Source organism: Jaculus jaculus, chromosome 2 (genome assembly GCF_020740685.1).
Source record: "Jaculus jaculus isolate mJacJac1 chromosome 2, mJacJac1.mat.Y.cur, whole genome shotgun sequence".
In the NCBI taxonomy this organism is placed as follows: Eukaryota; Metazoa; Chordata; class Mammalia; order Rodentia; family Dipodidae; genus Jaculus; species Jaculus jaculus.
The window spans coordinates 195,466,458-195,479,280 of record NC_059103.1 but is presented as its reverse complement, the minus strand read 5'-3'; the positions used below and the strand labels follow the sequence as shown (position 1 = coordinate 195,479,280).

General features: G+C 44.7%; 2 protein-coding genes across 7 annotated transcripts in view; one reads left to right on the top strand and one right to left on the bottom strand.

Moving 5' to 3' along the window:
• The window catches only part of Nsmce2 (NSE2 (MMS21) homolog, SMC5-SMC6 complex SUMO ligase), a 273,683-nt gene extending 272,800 nt beyond the window's left edge, over positions 1–883 (bottom strand). For 4 of the 5 annotated variants that reach the window (XM_045144558.1, XM_045144560.1, XM_045144561.1 and 1 more), the window contains exon 1: positions 732–856. The gene's annotated coding sequence lies outside the window, so the exon portion shown is untranslated. Of the gene's footprint in view, positions 1–731 lie in introns of all 5 variants that reach the window. The other variant, XM_045144559.1, reaches the window with a different exon arrangement.
• A 279-nt stretch (positions 884–1,162) lies between these two features.
• Washc5 (WASH complex subunit 5) overlaps positions 1,163–12,823 on the top strand; it is a 63,596-nt gene continuing 51,935 nt past the window's right edge. For both annotated transcript variants that reach the window (XM_045143444.1, XM_004661403.2), the window contains exons 1-5: positions 1,163–1,289; positions 8,929–9,236; positions 10,227–10,372; positions 11,123–11,207; positions 12,191–12,291. In XM_045143444.1, coding sequence (XP_044999379.1) covers positions 9,051–9,236; positions 10,227–10,372; positions 11,123–11,207; positions 12,191–12,291 — 518 coding nt within the window. In that variant the 5' untranslated portion in view covers positions 1,163–1,289; positions 8,929–9,050. The remainder of the gene's footprint in view (positions 1,290–8,928; positions 9,237–10,226; positions 10,373–11,122; positions 11,208–12,190; positions 12,292–12,823) is intronic.

Here is a 12,823-nt window from a genome sequence, read left to right as displayed (position 1 = left end):
CCAGCGTGTTAACAATTTTACTAAGCTTTTTAAGTTTCGGAACAAAAGTCATACAGCAAGGTACTTTGCCAATACATCAAGTAGGCGTGTACAGAAAAGCAGGGAAATCTGCTATTGATGTCAGATGCTATCTGATGTCATTCTTTCCTTTAAGGCTGGAGGAAGCAAGGGATTCTGTTCGTACATTTCAAAAGGACTCATTTGGTCACAGGATGTTAGGTTGAGACACAGGTAGATGTTAATACTGGCCATCAAGGGGGCTAAGATAGCCCCGGATAATTTGAGTGTGGGCTGCAACATTCCAATCTGTCTACATTGAAGCTCTCTTTAATCAGCTGATAGCTTGCGGGGCATCGAAGAAGGTGCACTTGGTTTTTGCCGCCCCGCGCCCCGCACCCCGCACCCCGCAGGGCACCTGTAGCGTACCGCACGGTGGCCCCGGAGCATCCACAGCACCGTTCACGCTCGCACCCACGATCGCCAGCGAAGGAGACCCGCGGCCTCGACTACATGCGAACGCCCCAGCTCGTGCCTCGACCTTCCCGGCCACTTTCCATCAGCAGGCCGTCACCTCTCCCACGCACCCGCGTTCGGGCTGCGGGATGGAGACGGCCCGGGGCCAGTGAGCCGGGAGGAAAAAGTCTCTCCGCCGGGGAGAGGAGGAGGCGCCGCGGGCCCAGGGCCACAGCTCCCGCCACCCTCCGCATCGCCATCCTCCGCCCGGGTCGTACCTGGCTGCCCGCCCGAGCCCCGTAGCGGTCCTGACACACCTGCTCTCCGTCCCCCTCAACAAACACTCCGCTCCTCAACTCCCTCCGCCAGTCCGAAACGACGCGCGCGGGCTCCTACGTCATCAGCCGTCGCCCGCGGGCGGTCACGTGACGGCCCCGCCCCGCTCTCCGCCTCCGCCCCGCCATCCTCGCCCCTGTCTCACCGGGCTGCCCGCCCGGGCCCCGTGCCGCGTACCCGGTTCTGACACACCGGCACCGCTCCCCCTCCCAAAAGACAACTCCGCTCCTCAACTCCCTCCGCCAGTGCCAATCGGAGCGCGCGGGCTCCTGCGTCATCAGTCGTCGCCCGCGGGCGGTCACGTGGCGGCACCGCTCCCCCCCCCCCCCCCCCGCTCTCCGCCCCTGCTGTCATGTGACGGCGGGAGGAAGCGAAGGAAGCGAGCCAGGGGTCCGGCCCGCTCCAGCTCCGCGGCCGGGGGACATCGGGGAGTAGTACCCGGCCGAGGGAGAGAGAGTGGGCGCCAGGTGCGGACGGCGCGTGCGCGGTGGCGCCGGCAGGTGAGCCCCGGGGTCGAGGTCGGGGTGCGGGACCCGGATGATGGGGGTGCAGCCTTGCGATGCGATGCTGGTTCATGTGCCTGGTCCCCGGTTCAACTCTCGGGGAAACTGAATGGTCGCTGAGAGGCATCTCCCCGCCCCCCAGGCCGGGGTTCGAATAAGAGTTCTGTCATGCCCTGGGAGCTGGGGGAAAGCCTTCGCCCCTCTCTGCACCGTAATTTTCCTAACCTGTGACAGAGTGGTGCCCAAGTCTTTGCCTGCCGGGGGCGAGGGGGTTGCTCAGGTACTGATTCCTCTATGACTGTACCGGGGAAGCAAGAAAGAAGAAAAGAAAAGAATTGTGTTACTTAGGGACCTGGGGTTCCCTTTGGTGAGATCTTAGTCTTATGTATAAAGGAAATCAGAAACAGACTCAACGACAATTTTATCAGCGACTGGTAGAAAAAAAAGAAGTAGGGTTGACAAGCTGTCAGCCTGCTGGAGAGTGAGGCGAATCACCGGAAGTCAGCCATGCCTTTTGAGTTAGGGTCCAGAGAACAGGCAGGTTCAACAATCCTCAGGCAGCTGCAGGGGGGGCTGCTGGGAGTCGGGGGGTGGGGCTGGGAGGCGGGGAAGGGGTCTTCAGAGAAACAACAAAAACAAAAAAAACATGCAGGGTATCTGGGCATGTTTAGGATTTGGGCCAGGAAGCAGTCAGGCTTACTATCTCAGCAACTAAATCCAGGGTGGGGCTTCTGGGGGTTTAAGTACATCGTCTCTTGAGGGGTTAACTGTTCCTCCCAACTCCTTAGTATGTCTTTTAGGGGAGAGGTGGTCCCTTGGCCGGGAGATTATTTGGAGAGGGTGCTGTAGTCTTATATTTTGGGGTAGCTTAAAATGTCCTATCTACACCCATAGCCAGATGTAAAACTCAAATTCTTTTGTTTTGACCAGAAGGAAGTAGGTTTCCCACAACAAAGTTCTGATAGCTCCACGTTTCTCCCTTTACCAAGAACGGAGGAGGTGGGAATCCAAAACCCATAATGAGGGTGGAATCCATCAAAGCCCCCTAATGGCTGTGTAGCTACTTAATGGTTGCACAGAGCCAATGGAGCTTGGTCCCATGATTACAACATAGACAACCAAGTGAAGGAGTTTCGTTGCGTCTACCCACCACCAGGATTGTCTTTCCCAGGATTCATGAATGGGACTAGCGTGATCTGGCTCATTCCAGAACTTTTCTGGAAATGGTATGTGGTTCACCTTGCCAAGCATCCATTGTGTACTTGGTTGGTGATAATGGATTTGTGGAAATCAGGGCCTCCTCCTTTATGGAATTGAGGTTTTGTGAAAAAATAAAAAATAGATCTAGCTTTTTGTCCTCAGAATGGGGTCAACAGGGAGTGCTTTGTCCGGGCCACCTGAATTTCTTTGCGATATTTGGTTCCGTCCTTACTTGAGGTGACAATGCCATGGGTCATTCTTGGAAGCATGTTCTTCTGGCGAGGACTACTTCCCAAACTGAAAACCTCAGTTCAAGCCAAATTCCTAAACAATCAAGTTGCCTAATTTATAACAAAATAATGTTAATAAGGAAATTGAGACTGGAAGCTCCATTTTATGCCAATAATAATAATACAATTCAACCTATATTGAGAAGACTGGTCTTCAAGAGTTCTCTGAAACTGGGACTTAATAAGACCTATTTTTTAAAGTGTTTATCTGGACCTCATTCTAGAGTACTTTTTTTAATAGCTCAACTAAGACTTAACACCTTGTAGAGCCTGCTGTTTATCTGTAGTGATGGTTAGTTGATTCTTTTCCTTGGGGACAGTTTTCAGTCAACCCCCAAGTTGAGGGTATTTACCAAATACTCTATTCAAATACGTTTTGGAGATTCCACTTATTACATGGACAGCATACAGAGTCCAGGCTAGGACATCAAGTGCATCAGAGTGCAACTAAATGTGATCATGTCACTGATTGACATTATCCTCCAAAAACACAGCGAGTGATGCTTGCATTAGATACGGAAACCTCAAGTTCCTAGGGCAGAACAGGTTACAGGCAGTGAGTTCATTCCAATAAGAGTATATTAAATGTAACATATTTTGCTTTTATTTGATAATTACACACACACACACACACACACACACACACACCCTTGTTCTTACAGAATTTTAGTTAAAACAATCTAAGTAATAAGTATCCATAACACTTGTTTGACTGTTGCCAAACATGTTTGACCATTTTCTCACCCTTCTTTGTTTTTAAGTTTAAAAATATTTTATTTATTTATTTGAGAGAGAGAGAGAAAGAATGGGCATTCAGTCACTACAAACAAAATCCAGAAATATACACCACCTTGTGCATCTGGCTTACGTAGGTACTGGGGATTGAACCTGGGTCCTTAAGCTTCACAGGCAAGTGCCTTAACTGCTAAGCCATCTCTCCAGCCCATTTAAAGTTATCTTCGATGTGACTCTTTTTGTGGTATGTGCATGTGTGTATGATGTCCGTGTGTGTGTGTTCATGCAGGTCCACATGTGATACAGCATGTGTATGGAGGTCAATGGATATCTTCGAAGGGTTGGTCCTCTCTTTAGTCATTTGAAGCAGGGTCTCTCATTGGTCATCACTCCATTTGCCAGCCTAGTTGGCTCACAAGTTTCCAGTGAGTTCTCCTGTCTCTACTACCCTTCTCATTGTAGGCAGACTGGGGTTATAAACACCCAGTACAGCATCTGGTCCTGGGAATCTTACCTCAGATACTCACACTTGCATAGTAAGCACATTATCCACTGAGCCATCTCCCCAGCCCTCTTCAGTGTGATTTTTTTTAATTTATTTTATTGACAATTTTATACATGGATATAATATATTCTGATCACAATCCTCTCCTTACTTTTGCCTTCTCTTGACTCCCTACCCCATTTCCCTTCCACTGGACACCTTTTTTCCAGCTGTCTCTTTGAGGTATTTGTGTGTGTGTGTGTGTGTGTGTGTGTGTGTGTGTGTGTGTGTGTGTGTGTTGGGGGTGTGACCCACTGAGTTTAACTTGGATACCTGCTTGGGCATGAGCATGGGTGGGGGGGTTATTTACTAGAGTACATGGAACCTGTCAGTGAGTCCACCACTTCCTGAGCCACCATTAATTCCCTGTAACTCCTCATGGAGTTATAGGGGCCTGATGGCCTCTGCCACCATCCATAATGGAATGGTGATGGGTTCAATATTGTGTGGTTCTCGTGCAGGTTACAACAGGCACAGTGGGGTCGTGAATGTGATACCATGTGAGGCCTGGACTGCAGCATTCCACAGCACTTCTCATCCTCAGGCTCACGCATTCTTCCCACCTCCTCCTCCACATGTTCCCTGAGACTCAGAAGATGTAATACACAGTTCACATTTAATGTGGAGCGTTCCAAGGCCACTTATTCTTAGTGCTCTGATAGGCTTTGAATCGCCTCAGTAGTCACCACCATCTGCAATGGAAGCTTCTCTAACCAGGGTGAGGATGACACTAGTCTATAGGCATAGACACACATCTTCAGAGAGCAATATGATGGGATCTAGTCTATAGGCGTAGACACACATCTTCAGAGAACAATGTGATGGGATCTAGTCTATAGGCATAGACATACATCTTCAGAGAGCAATGTGGTGGGATCTAGTCTATAGGCGTAGACATACATCTTTAGAGAGCAATTTGATGGGATCATGTGATAGGTTTTTTTAAATATTTTATTTCTTTTTTTTTAATTTATTTATTTGACAGTGACAGACATAGAGAGAAAGGCAGAGAGAGAGAGAATGGGCGCGCCAGGGCTTCCAGCCACTGCAAACGAACTCCAGACGTGTGCGCCCCCTTGTGCATCTGGCTAACGTGGGTCCTAGGGAATCGAGCCTTGAAACAGTGTCCTTAGGCTTCACAGGCAAGCGTTTAACTGCTAAGCCATTTCTCCAGCCCTAAATATTTTATTTCTTTTTCATCCATTTGTTTGAGAGAGAGAGAGGCAGGCAGACAAAGAGAGAGAAACTGAGAGAGAGAGAATGGGCGCGCCAGGGCCTCCAGCCGCTGTAAACAAACTCCAGATACATGCACATCTGGCTTATGAGAGTCCTGGGGAATTGACTTGAGATCCTTTAGCTTTGCAGGCAAATGCCTTTAGCCACTAAGCCATCTCTCCAGCCCTCATGTGGTAGTTCTTTTTGTTGTTGTTGTTTTGTTTTGTTTTGTTTTGTTTTGAGGTAGGGCCTCACTGTAGCCCAGGCTGAGCTGGAATTCATTCACTACGTAGTCTCAGGGTAGCCTTGAACTCACAGCAGTCCTCCTGCCTCTGCCTCCTGAGTACTGGGATTAAAGGTGTGCGCCACCATGCCTGGCCTCATACAGTTTTAATGTCTGCCCTCCCATAGACTCAGGTGTTTTATTAAAGCATATAACTTGGGTCTCTAGCCGTCTGGCTAGAGGAGGGGTCACTGAGGGGGAGATCCTAGGGTCCAGTCCAAGGGGGAATTGGTGGAAGGTCTGAATTTCAACCAAAAGGTGTACAGAGCAGTCTGAGCTCTGCCTAGACCCCTGCTGTTATGCTGCTGCCATTGATTGCTGGCTGGTAGTGGGAGCCGGCTTCTTCCACCATTTTGAAACTTCCCCTAGATCTGTAAGCTTGAAATAAATCCCTTCCTTCCATAAGCTTTGTCTGGTTTGGGTGTTTCTCCCAGCAATGTGAAGCTGTCTGCAACAGCTCAGAATATGTCAACTTAGCCAAACAACATTAGTATCTTCCCTCTTAGGGCTTATGACCTCCCCAATGTGGTTTGCAAGTACAAGGCATGAGTTCCCTCCCATGGACAGTTCATTGGTTACCTCCCATAACGTTCATGCCACTGTTGCACCAGTTAGTACATACCGACTAGCTAATCAGTTGTGTGGCTTGCAGGTCCACTGCTGAGTAAGGCAGTTGATGATTTTTCTTCCCTGGTACCCTGCACAGCCCCTTCTAGCACTATGCCAACTAGCCAGCAAGGAGGAAGCTTCAGCTCAGTTGCAGCTTGATTTTTCAGTGTTTTGCAACTAAAGCATGTGTTACCTTCAGTAAGAGTCTTACTCTCTAGCTCTGGTGGTGGCCAAGAGCACTGGTAGTAGCCTGTATTGGTTGGAGGCCTCAGGGGCCTCCTTGACCAACAAATCACATGGAGATAGTGTGGTACTTTGAATATGAAAGTGTAAATGTATGAACAATAGACTCAGGTGTTGGAGAGTTTCCAATTTCAGCCCCTAGCAAGCAGATTACTGTTAGAATGGGTGTGTCACTGGGGCGGATCTGATTCCAGCTCTCAGGTGTGGAGAGAGATCATTGAACTCTGGCAGTTCCTGCTTGCTGCCATTGGTGTTTGCCTGCCATAGTTTTTCTCTCTGTTTGGATCTATGGAAGTAAACAGCTTCTTCCATCATTGATGGAACTTCCCCTGGGTGTGTAAGCTTGAGATAAATCCCTTGCTCTCCTAAACTGTCTGGTTGGATGTTCACCCCAGCAATGTGAAGCTGACTATAATAGATATCCTACTCCTGACACTGGGATTTTCCTATAATAACTTAGGGTTTCTGAAAGCATTTTTCAACCGTGCACCATACTTCTTTTCAACTTATATATACTTTTCAAATTATATATTTTTTAAATGTTTATTTTATTCTGAGAGAGAGGGAGAATGAGCACACCAGGCATCCAGCCTGCAATGAACTGCAAATGAACTCCAGATGCCTATAACACTTTGTGCATCTGGCTTTACGTGGGTACTAGGGAATTGTATCATGGTCATTAGGCTTTGTAAACAAGTGTCTTAAATCACTGAGCCATGTATCCCTAACTTGTATTTTTAATTGGCTAACAAAAAAGGCCATATGGCTTTTTCACATGTCTTTAGTTTTGTGTAACTCTTCCCCCATCTCCTTTACCCGTGTCTGTCTCTTCATAAACTTTTCCACCCCAAGTATGTCGTCACCCGCCTGCTTTATATCACATGTACTGTCACTGATTCTCACTCCTGCTTACATACAGATCTAAAAAAATCCAAAACCAAGCTGGGCATGATGGTGCATGCCTTTAGTCCCAGCACTTGGGAGGCAGAGGTAGGAGGATTGCCATGAGTTTGAGGCCACCCTGAGACTCCATAGTGAATTTCAGGTCAGCTTGGGCTAGAGTGAGACCCTACCTCAAAAAAAAAAAAAAAAAATCAGGTAGCTGTAATTACCTGGACTTATACCTGGATCCTCTATTTTGTTGGTCTACATGTCTGTTTTTATGGCTGTTTTTATTATTATGGCATTGTGGTATAACTTGACATCAAATACGGTGATGCCTCTAGCAGTATTCCTTTTGCATAGGATCAGTTTTGGTTATCCAAAATCTTTTGTACTTCTAAATTTTAAGATTGCTTTTTTTTTGGTTTTTTGGATTTTCGAGGTACGGTCTCACTCTGGCCCAGTCTGACCTGGAATTAACTATGTAGTCTCAGGGTGGCCTTGAACTCATGGTGATCCTCCTACCTCTGCCTCCTGAGTGCTGGGATTAAAGGTGTGTGCCACCACGCCCAGTGAAGATTGCTTTTTCTATTTCTGTGAAAAAATGGTGCTATAATTTGGAATTGAATTGCATTGAATCTGTAGATTTCTCTTAGTAAGATAGGCATTTTCACAGCATTGATTCTTCAATCCATGAACATGAGAAATATTTCTATCTTCTAGTATCTTCTTTTAATTCAGTCCCAGACTGAATAAAAAGAGATTTTTAAAAACTTAGGAAGCTACCTGAACATCGCCATTCATCTCTCTCTGCTTCCTGACTGCATTAAAGCAACCAGCTGCCTTACACTCCCACTGCCATGCCTTCCCATCCTAATGAGCTGTTTCCCTTCTTAAACATGAGCCAAAATGAACACTTTATTCTGGAACTTCCTTTTGTCAGTTATTTTGTCACAGCAACAAGAAAAGTCACTAATACAGCCCTGTGCGTGGAAAACCTGAAGAAGCGGGGGGTAAATGTTCTTCTCCATATCAGAACTCATTCGTGACAAATTTTTAAGGATTTTTAGAGATGAAAATATTATGGTACAAATATATATATATATTTGTATTTGTATTTGTAAATATATATATATATATATATATATGCACACATACATACATACATATATACATACATACACACACACACACACACACACACACACACACAGGCATACTTCCCTAATACACGAAGAGTAACTGGGCATGATGGCACACGCCTTTAATCCCAGCACTCAGGAGGCTGAAGTAGGAGGATTGCTATGAGTTCCACCCCATCCTGGGCTAGAGTGAGATACTACTTCAAAAAAAACTAAAACAAGGGGCTGGAGAGATGGCTCAGTGGCTAAGGTGCTGGCCTACAAAGCCTAATGACCCAGGTGTGACTCCCTAGTAACCACATAAATCCAGATACACAAAGTGGTACGTATATCTGAAGTTCATTTGCAGTGGCTAGAGACCCTGGCATACCCATTCTCTCTACCTCTGCCCATCTATGTGTGTGTGTGTGTGTGTCTGCTTGCAAATAAATGAAATATTTAAAAAGAAACAATGATTAGCTTGTGTGTAAGTGTGTTTATGTTTTACATTCAGGTTCTTTAATGGAGCAATAAGTTGGTCCACAGACCTGCTTTCATCTCATGATCTTCAGACCCCACCTCTGAAGCCAGGTGACTGCCTACTGTCCAGGTGTGGAGTAGCTGGTCACCTTCGCCATGTTGGACTTCCTGGCTGAGAACAACCTCTGTGGCCAGGCGATCCTGAGGATCGTGTCCTGCGGCAACGCCATCATCGCCGAGTTGCTGCGGCTCTCAGAGTTTATCCCTGCTGTGTTCAGGCTCAAAGACCGCGCTGACCAACAGAAATATGGTGATATCATATTTGACTTCAGCTATTTTAAGGTATTTTTTTCTGTGCCATTTATATTGCTATCTGCCTGTTCTACAAATGCATCTTATCTCTGAGAGCTGTGAAACTAAGAATTTACATAACTCCACAGAAAGCATTCAAGAGGAGAGCTTTTCGGCCAAATTTTGCATCTTTACCAACTTGAAAATGTGATGAAGCATTGTGGAAAGCCCAAACACAATATAATCAAATTTTAAGAAATAATAACTGACATAGTATATTTTACCTTGAAGTACCCTATACTTAAAAGCATGTGGGGCAGGGGAGGGCTGGCTGGAGAAATGCCCTAGTGGTTAAGGCACTTGCCTGCAAAGCCTAAGGACCCAGGTTCAATTCCCCAGGACCCAAGTTAGCCAGATGAGCAAGGAGGCACATGCGTCTAGAGTTTGTTTGCAGTGTCTGGAGGCCCTGGCACACCCATGCTCTCTCTCTCTCTCTCCCTCTTTCTCTGTCAAATAAATAAATAAAAATAAAACATTTTAAAAAAAGAAAAACACAGGGCTGGAGAGATGACTTAGCGGTTAAGGCACATGCCTGTGAAGCCTAAGGACCCAGGTATGATTCTCCAGGTCCCACATAAGCCAGATGCACATGGTGGCATGCATCTGGAGTTTGTTTGCAGTGGCTGGAGGCTTTGGCATGCCCATTCCCCCCCCCCTCATAAATAAATAAATAAATAAATAAATAAATAAATAAATAAATAAAATCTTTTAAAAAAATAAAAAGAGCAGAGGGCTGGGTAGATGGCTTAGTGGTTAAGGGGCTTGCCTGCAAAGCCAAAGGACCTAGGTTTGATTCCCCAGGACCCGCATAAGCCAGATGCACAGGGTGGTTCATGCATCTGGAGTTTGTTTGCAGCAGCTAGAGGCCTGGTGCCCCCATTTAAAAAAAAAATACACACAATAACAAGTTAAGGCTACTTAGAAATTATCTCCAACAAATACACATTTACCGACTTCTCATAACTGTGTTTTTTTTCTTAGGGCCCAGAGTTATGGGAAAGCAAACTGGAAGCTAAACCGGAACTGCAGGATTTAGATGAAGAATTTCGAGAAAACAACATAGAAATCGTGACCAGATTTTATTTAGCCTTTCAAAGTGTTCATAAATATATTGTAGACTTAAACAGGTACTGCTTGGTAGCCACTTGTTCTGCTAGTGGAGGGTGGAGAGGCGGAGGGGCCAGTATAACACGCACCTCGTGTTGAGTTACTTCGAAGTGTGCTCATTCATGCCAAGCACGGCTGCTTTTCCTTCCTGGGACGCTGGCTTGCTGAAGTATTCGAGTTTCATTGTAACTTCCTCTTCTTGTGAAGAATCGTAATAGACTTGGCTTGTACTAAGTCCCATAGAGCTTTCAGCCCTAGAGTTTGTGGTCCTATTCTAATACATTATATATGTAAAGTACAAAAAAAGGAAGCTATTTTTGTAAATTTAAGTTATAAATTAACAGCCTTTTTGGTTTGTTTTGTTTTGACATGGTTTTAGTGAGTGCCTGGGCTAGCTTTGAACTTGCATCCTCCTGCCTCAGCCTTCTGAGTAGCTGGGATTATAGGTCTATGCCACCAGTCTTAAGATTTGATTATTCGTTGTCCTTTAAGGCAGTGTTTCATGTTCTTATGTCATTGCTCCTGGGACACTTATATTTTCTAAGTGAGGACTCGGGAATATTCCTTTTACTTGGAACAGCCATAGATACCAACCTGTGGCCCCAAATCACCACGAATTAAGTTCATAAGACATTAAGACTCACAGACACATGAGAAACCACAAAGTAGTTAAAGCCAGAATCCTGGTGTCCTGTTTGTCCTTTAAAAGCATGCCATTCTTTAAAGATATTCTAGTTTCTGTTTACGTGAATGACTTGTGTCACTTCTAGATACCTCGATGATCTCAATGAAGGTGTTTATATTCAGCAAACCTTAGAAACTGTGCTTCTCAATGAAGATGGAAAACAACTTCTCGTAAGTAATAGTGGTCATGTAAATAGAAATTCCCGTATATGAAACCTAGCATCCATGTCTACAGAACTCCATTCTTTAAAGAGAAGCAAGTAACCTCAGAAATACCTTCGAGCTGGCAGGTCCATGCTCAGTTAAGAGCATAGCAATGTTGAATAAAGTTACAAATGCATGAAAGATTCTGTGAGGTTATGAGATCCTTCTGTATAAGAATTCTTTTTGCATCTTTGAATCTAGCCTGGTTTATAGTTATTATACCTGGTACATGGTAGTTACCTAGTACATAGTTACCATTTAAGAAATGTTTATTGGGGCTGGAGAGATAAATCAACAGTTAAAGGCAGTTGCTTGCAAAGCCAGATGGCCAGGGTTTGATTTCCCCAATACCAATGTGGAACCATATGCACAAAGTGGCACATGTGTCTGAAGTTCCTTTGCAGATGCAGGAAACCTTGGTGCATACACTACCCCCACCCCCGAATCTCTCTCTGTCCCCATTGTGAATATAAGTAATGAATAAATAAATAAATCAAGTGTTTGTTAGAGTCAGGTATGGTGGTACACGCCTATTAATTATCCCAGCACTGGGGAGGAAGATCAAGATTTCTAAGTCATCCTTAGCTGCATATCAATTTCAAGGCCAGCCTGGGATATATGAAATCCTGTGCCAAAAAACAAAAAAAAAAAAATTATTTAATGTGTGACTTATTTTATAATGAAAAAGAATTCCATGTGCATATCCCAAGCAAAATTCTAAAAACACATCAACTAAAAGATAATTACTGGGAACTGAAATGTATTTGGGGCCAATTTCTCAAGCCCATTCTGCACAGTTGATAAGAGCCCTTTGCAAAAATACATACATTTACCTTGAAATGTAAGTACAGCTTTCAGGGGGAATATGACCAAAGTGATCATTTGGATGTTGTCAGCTGCATGCAAACGAGTTCTCTTAGGAGCTTGTCCATTGTTCTGTCTGTTCTTAGTGTGAAGCGCTGTACTTATACGGAGTCATGCTGCTGGTCATAGACCAAAAGATTGAAGGAGAAGTCAGAGAGAGAATGCTGGTTTCATACTATCGATACAGGTATTCATGGGCTAGACCCCAAACACTGCTACTGATGAAGATCATTGTGACATGTGGGAAAACAATAGGATGTAGGATGTAGACGTATATCTTAATGAACATATCATATAAATATAGGAAGTGCTCTATTTTGTGTGTCAGAGATTATATTCCATAGAAACTATTACATATAAAATACTGTATCATATAGACTTACAGATGTAAAGACTGTCATGGCCATGATGAGAACTAGAGTCTGGGAAATAGCTTATTGTGTAAAGTGCTTGTCTTACTAGCTTAAGGATCTGAGTTTGATCCCTAGAATTTACATGAAAAAGACACGAGGTGGCCCTAACACCCATGTGCACTCACAAACATACTTGCACACAAGAGGAATCTAGTTTTTACCTTGAAGATGTATTTCAAAGAATTTGACTCTTCCTGCCTCTTTCTCTCTCAAATAAATAAGTAAAATTTAAAAAATAATTTTGAAAATCTTAACAAAGGGGTTTTATTTTTATCTTGTTTTTGAGGTTTTTAAATGTGGCTTCTT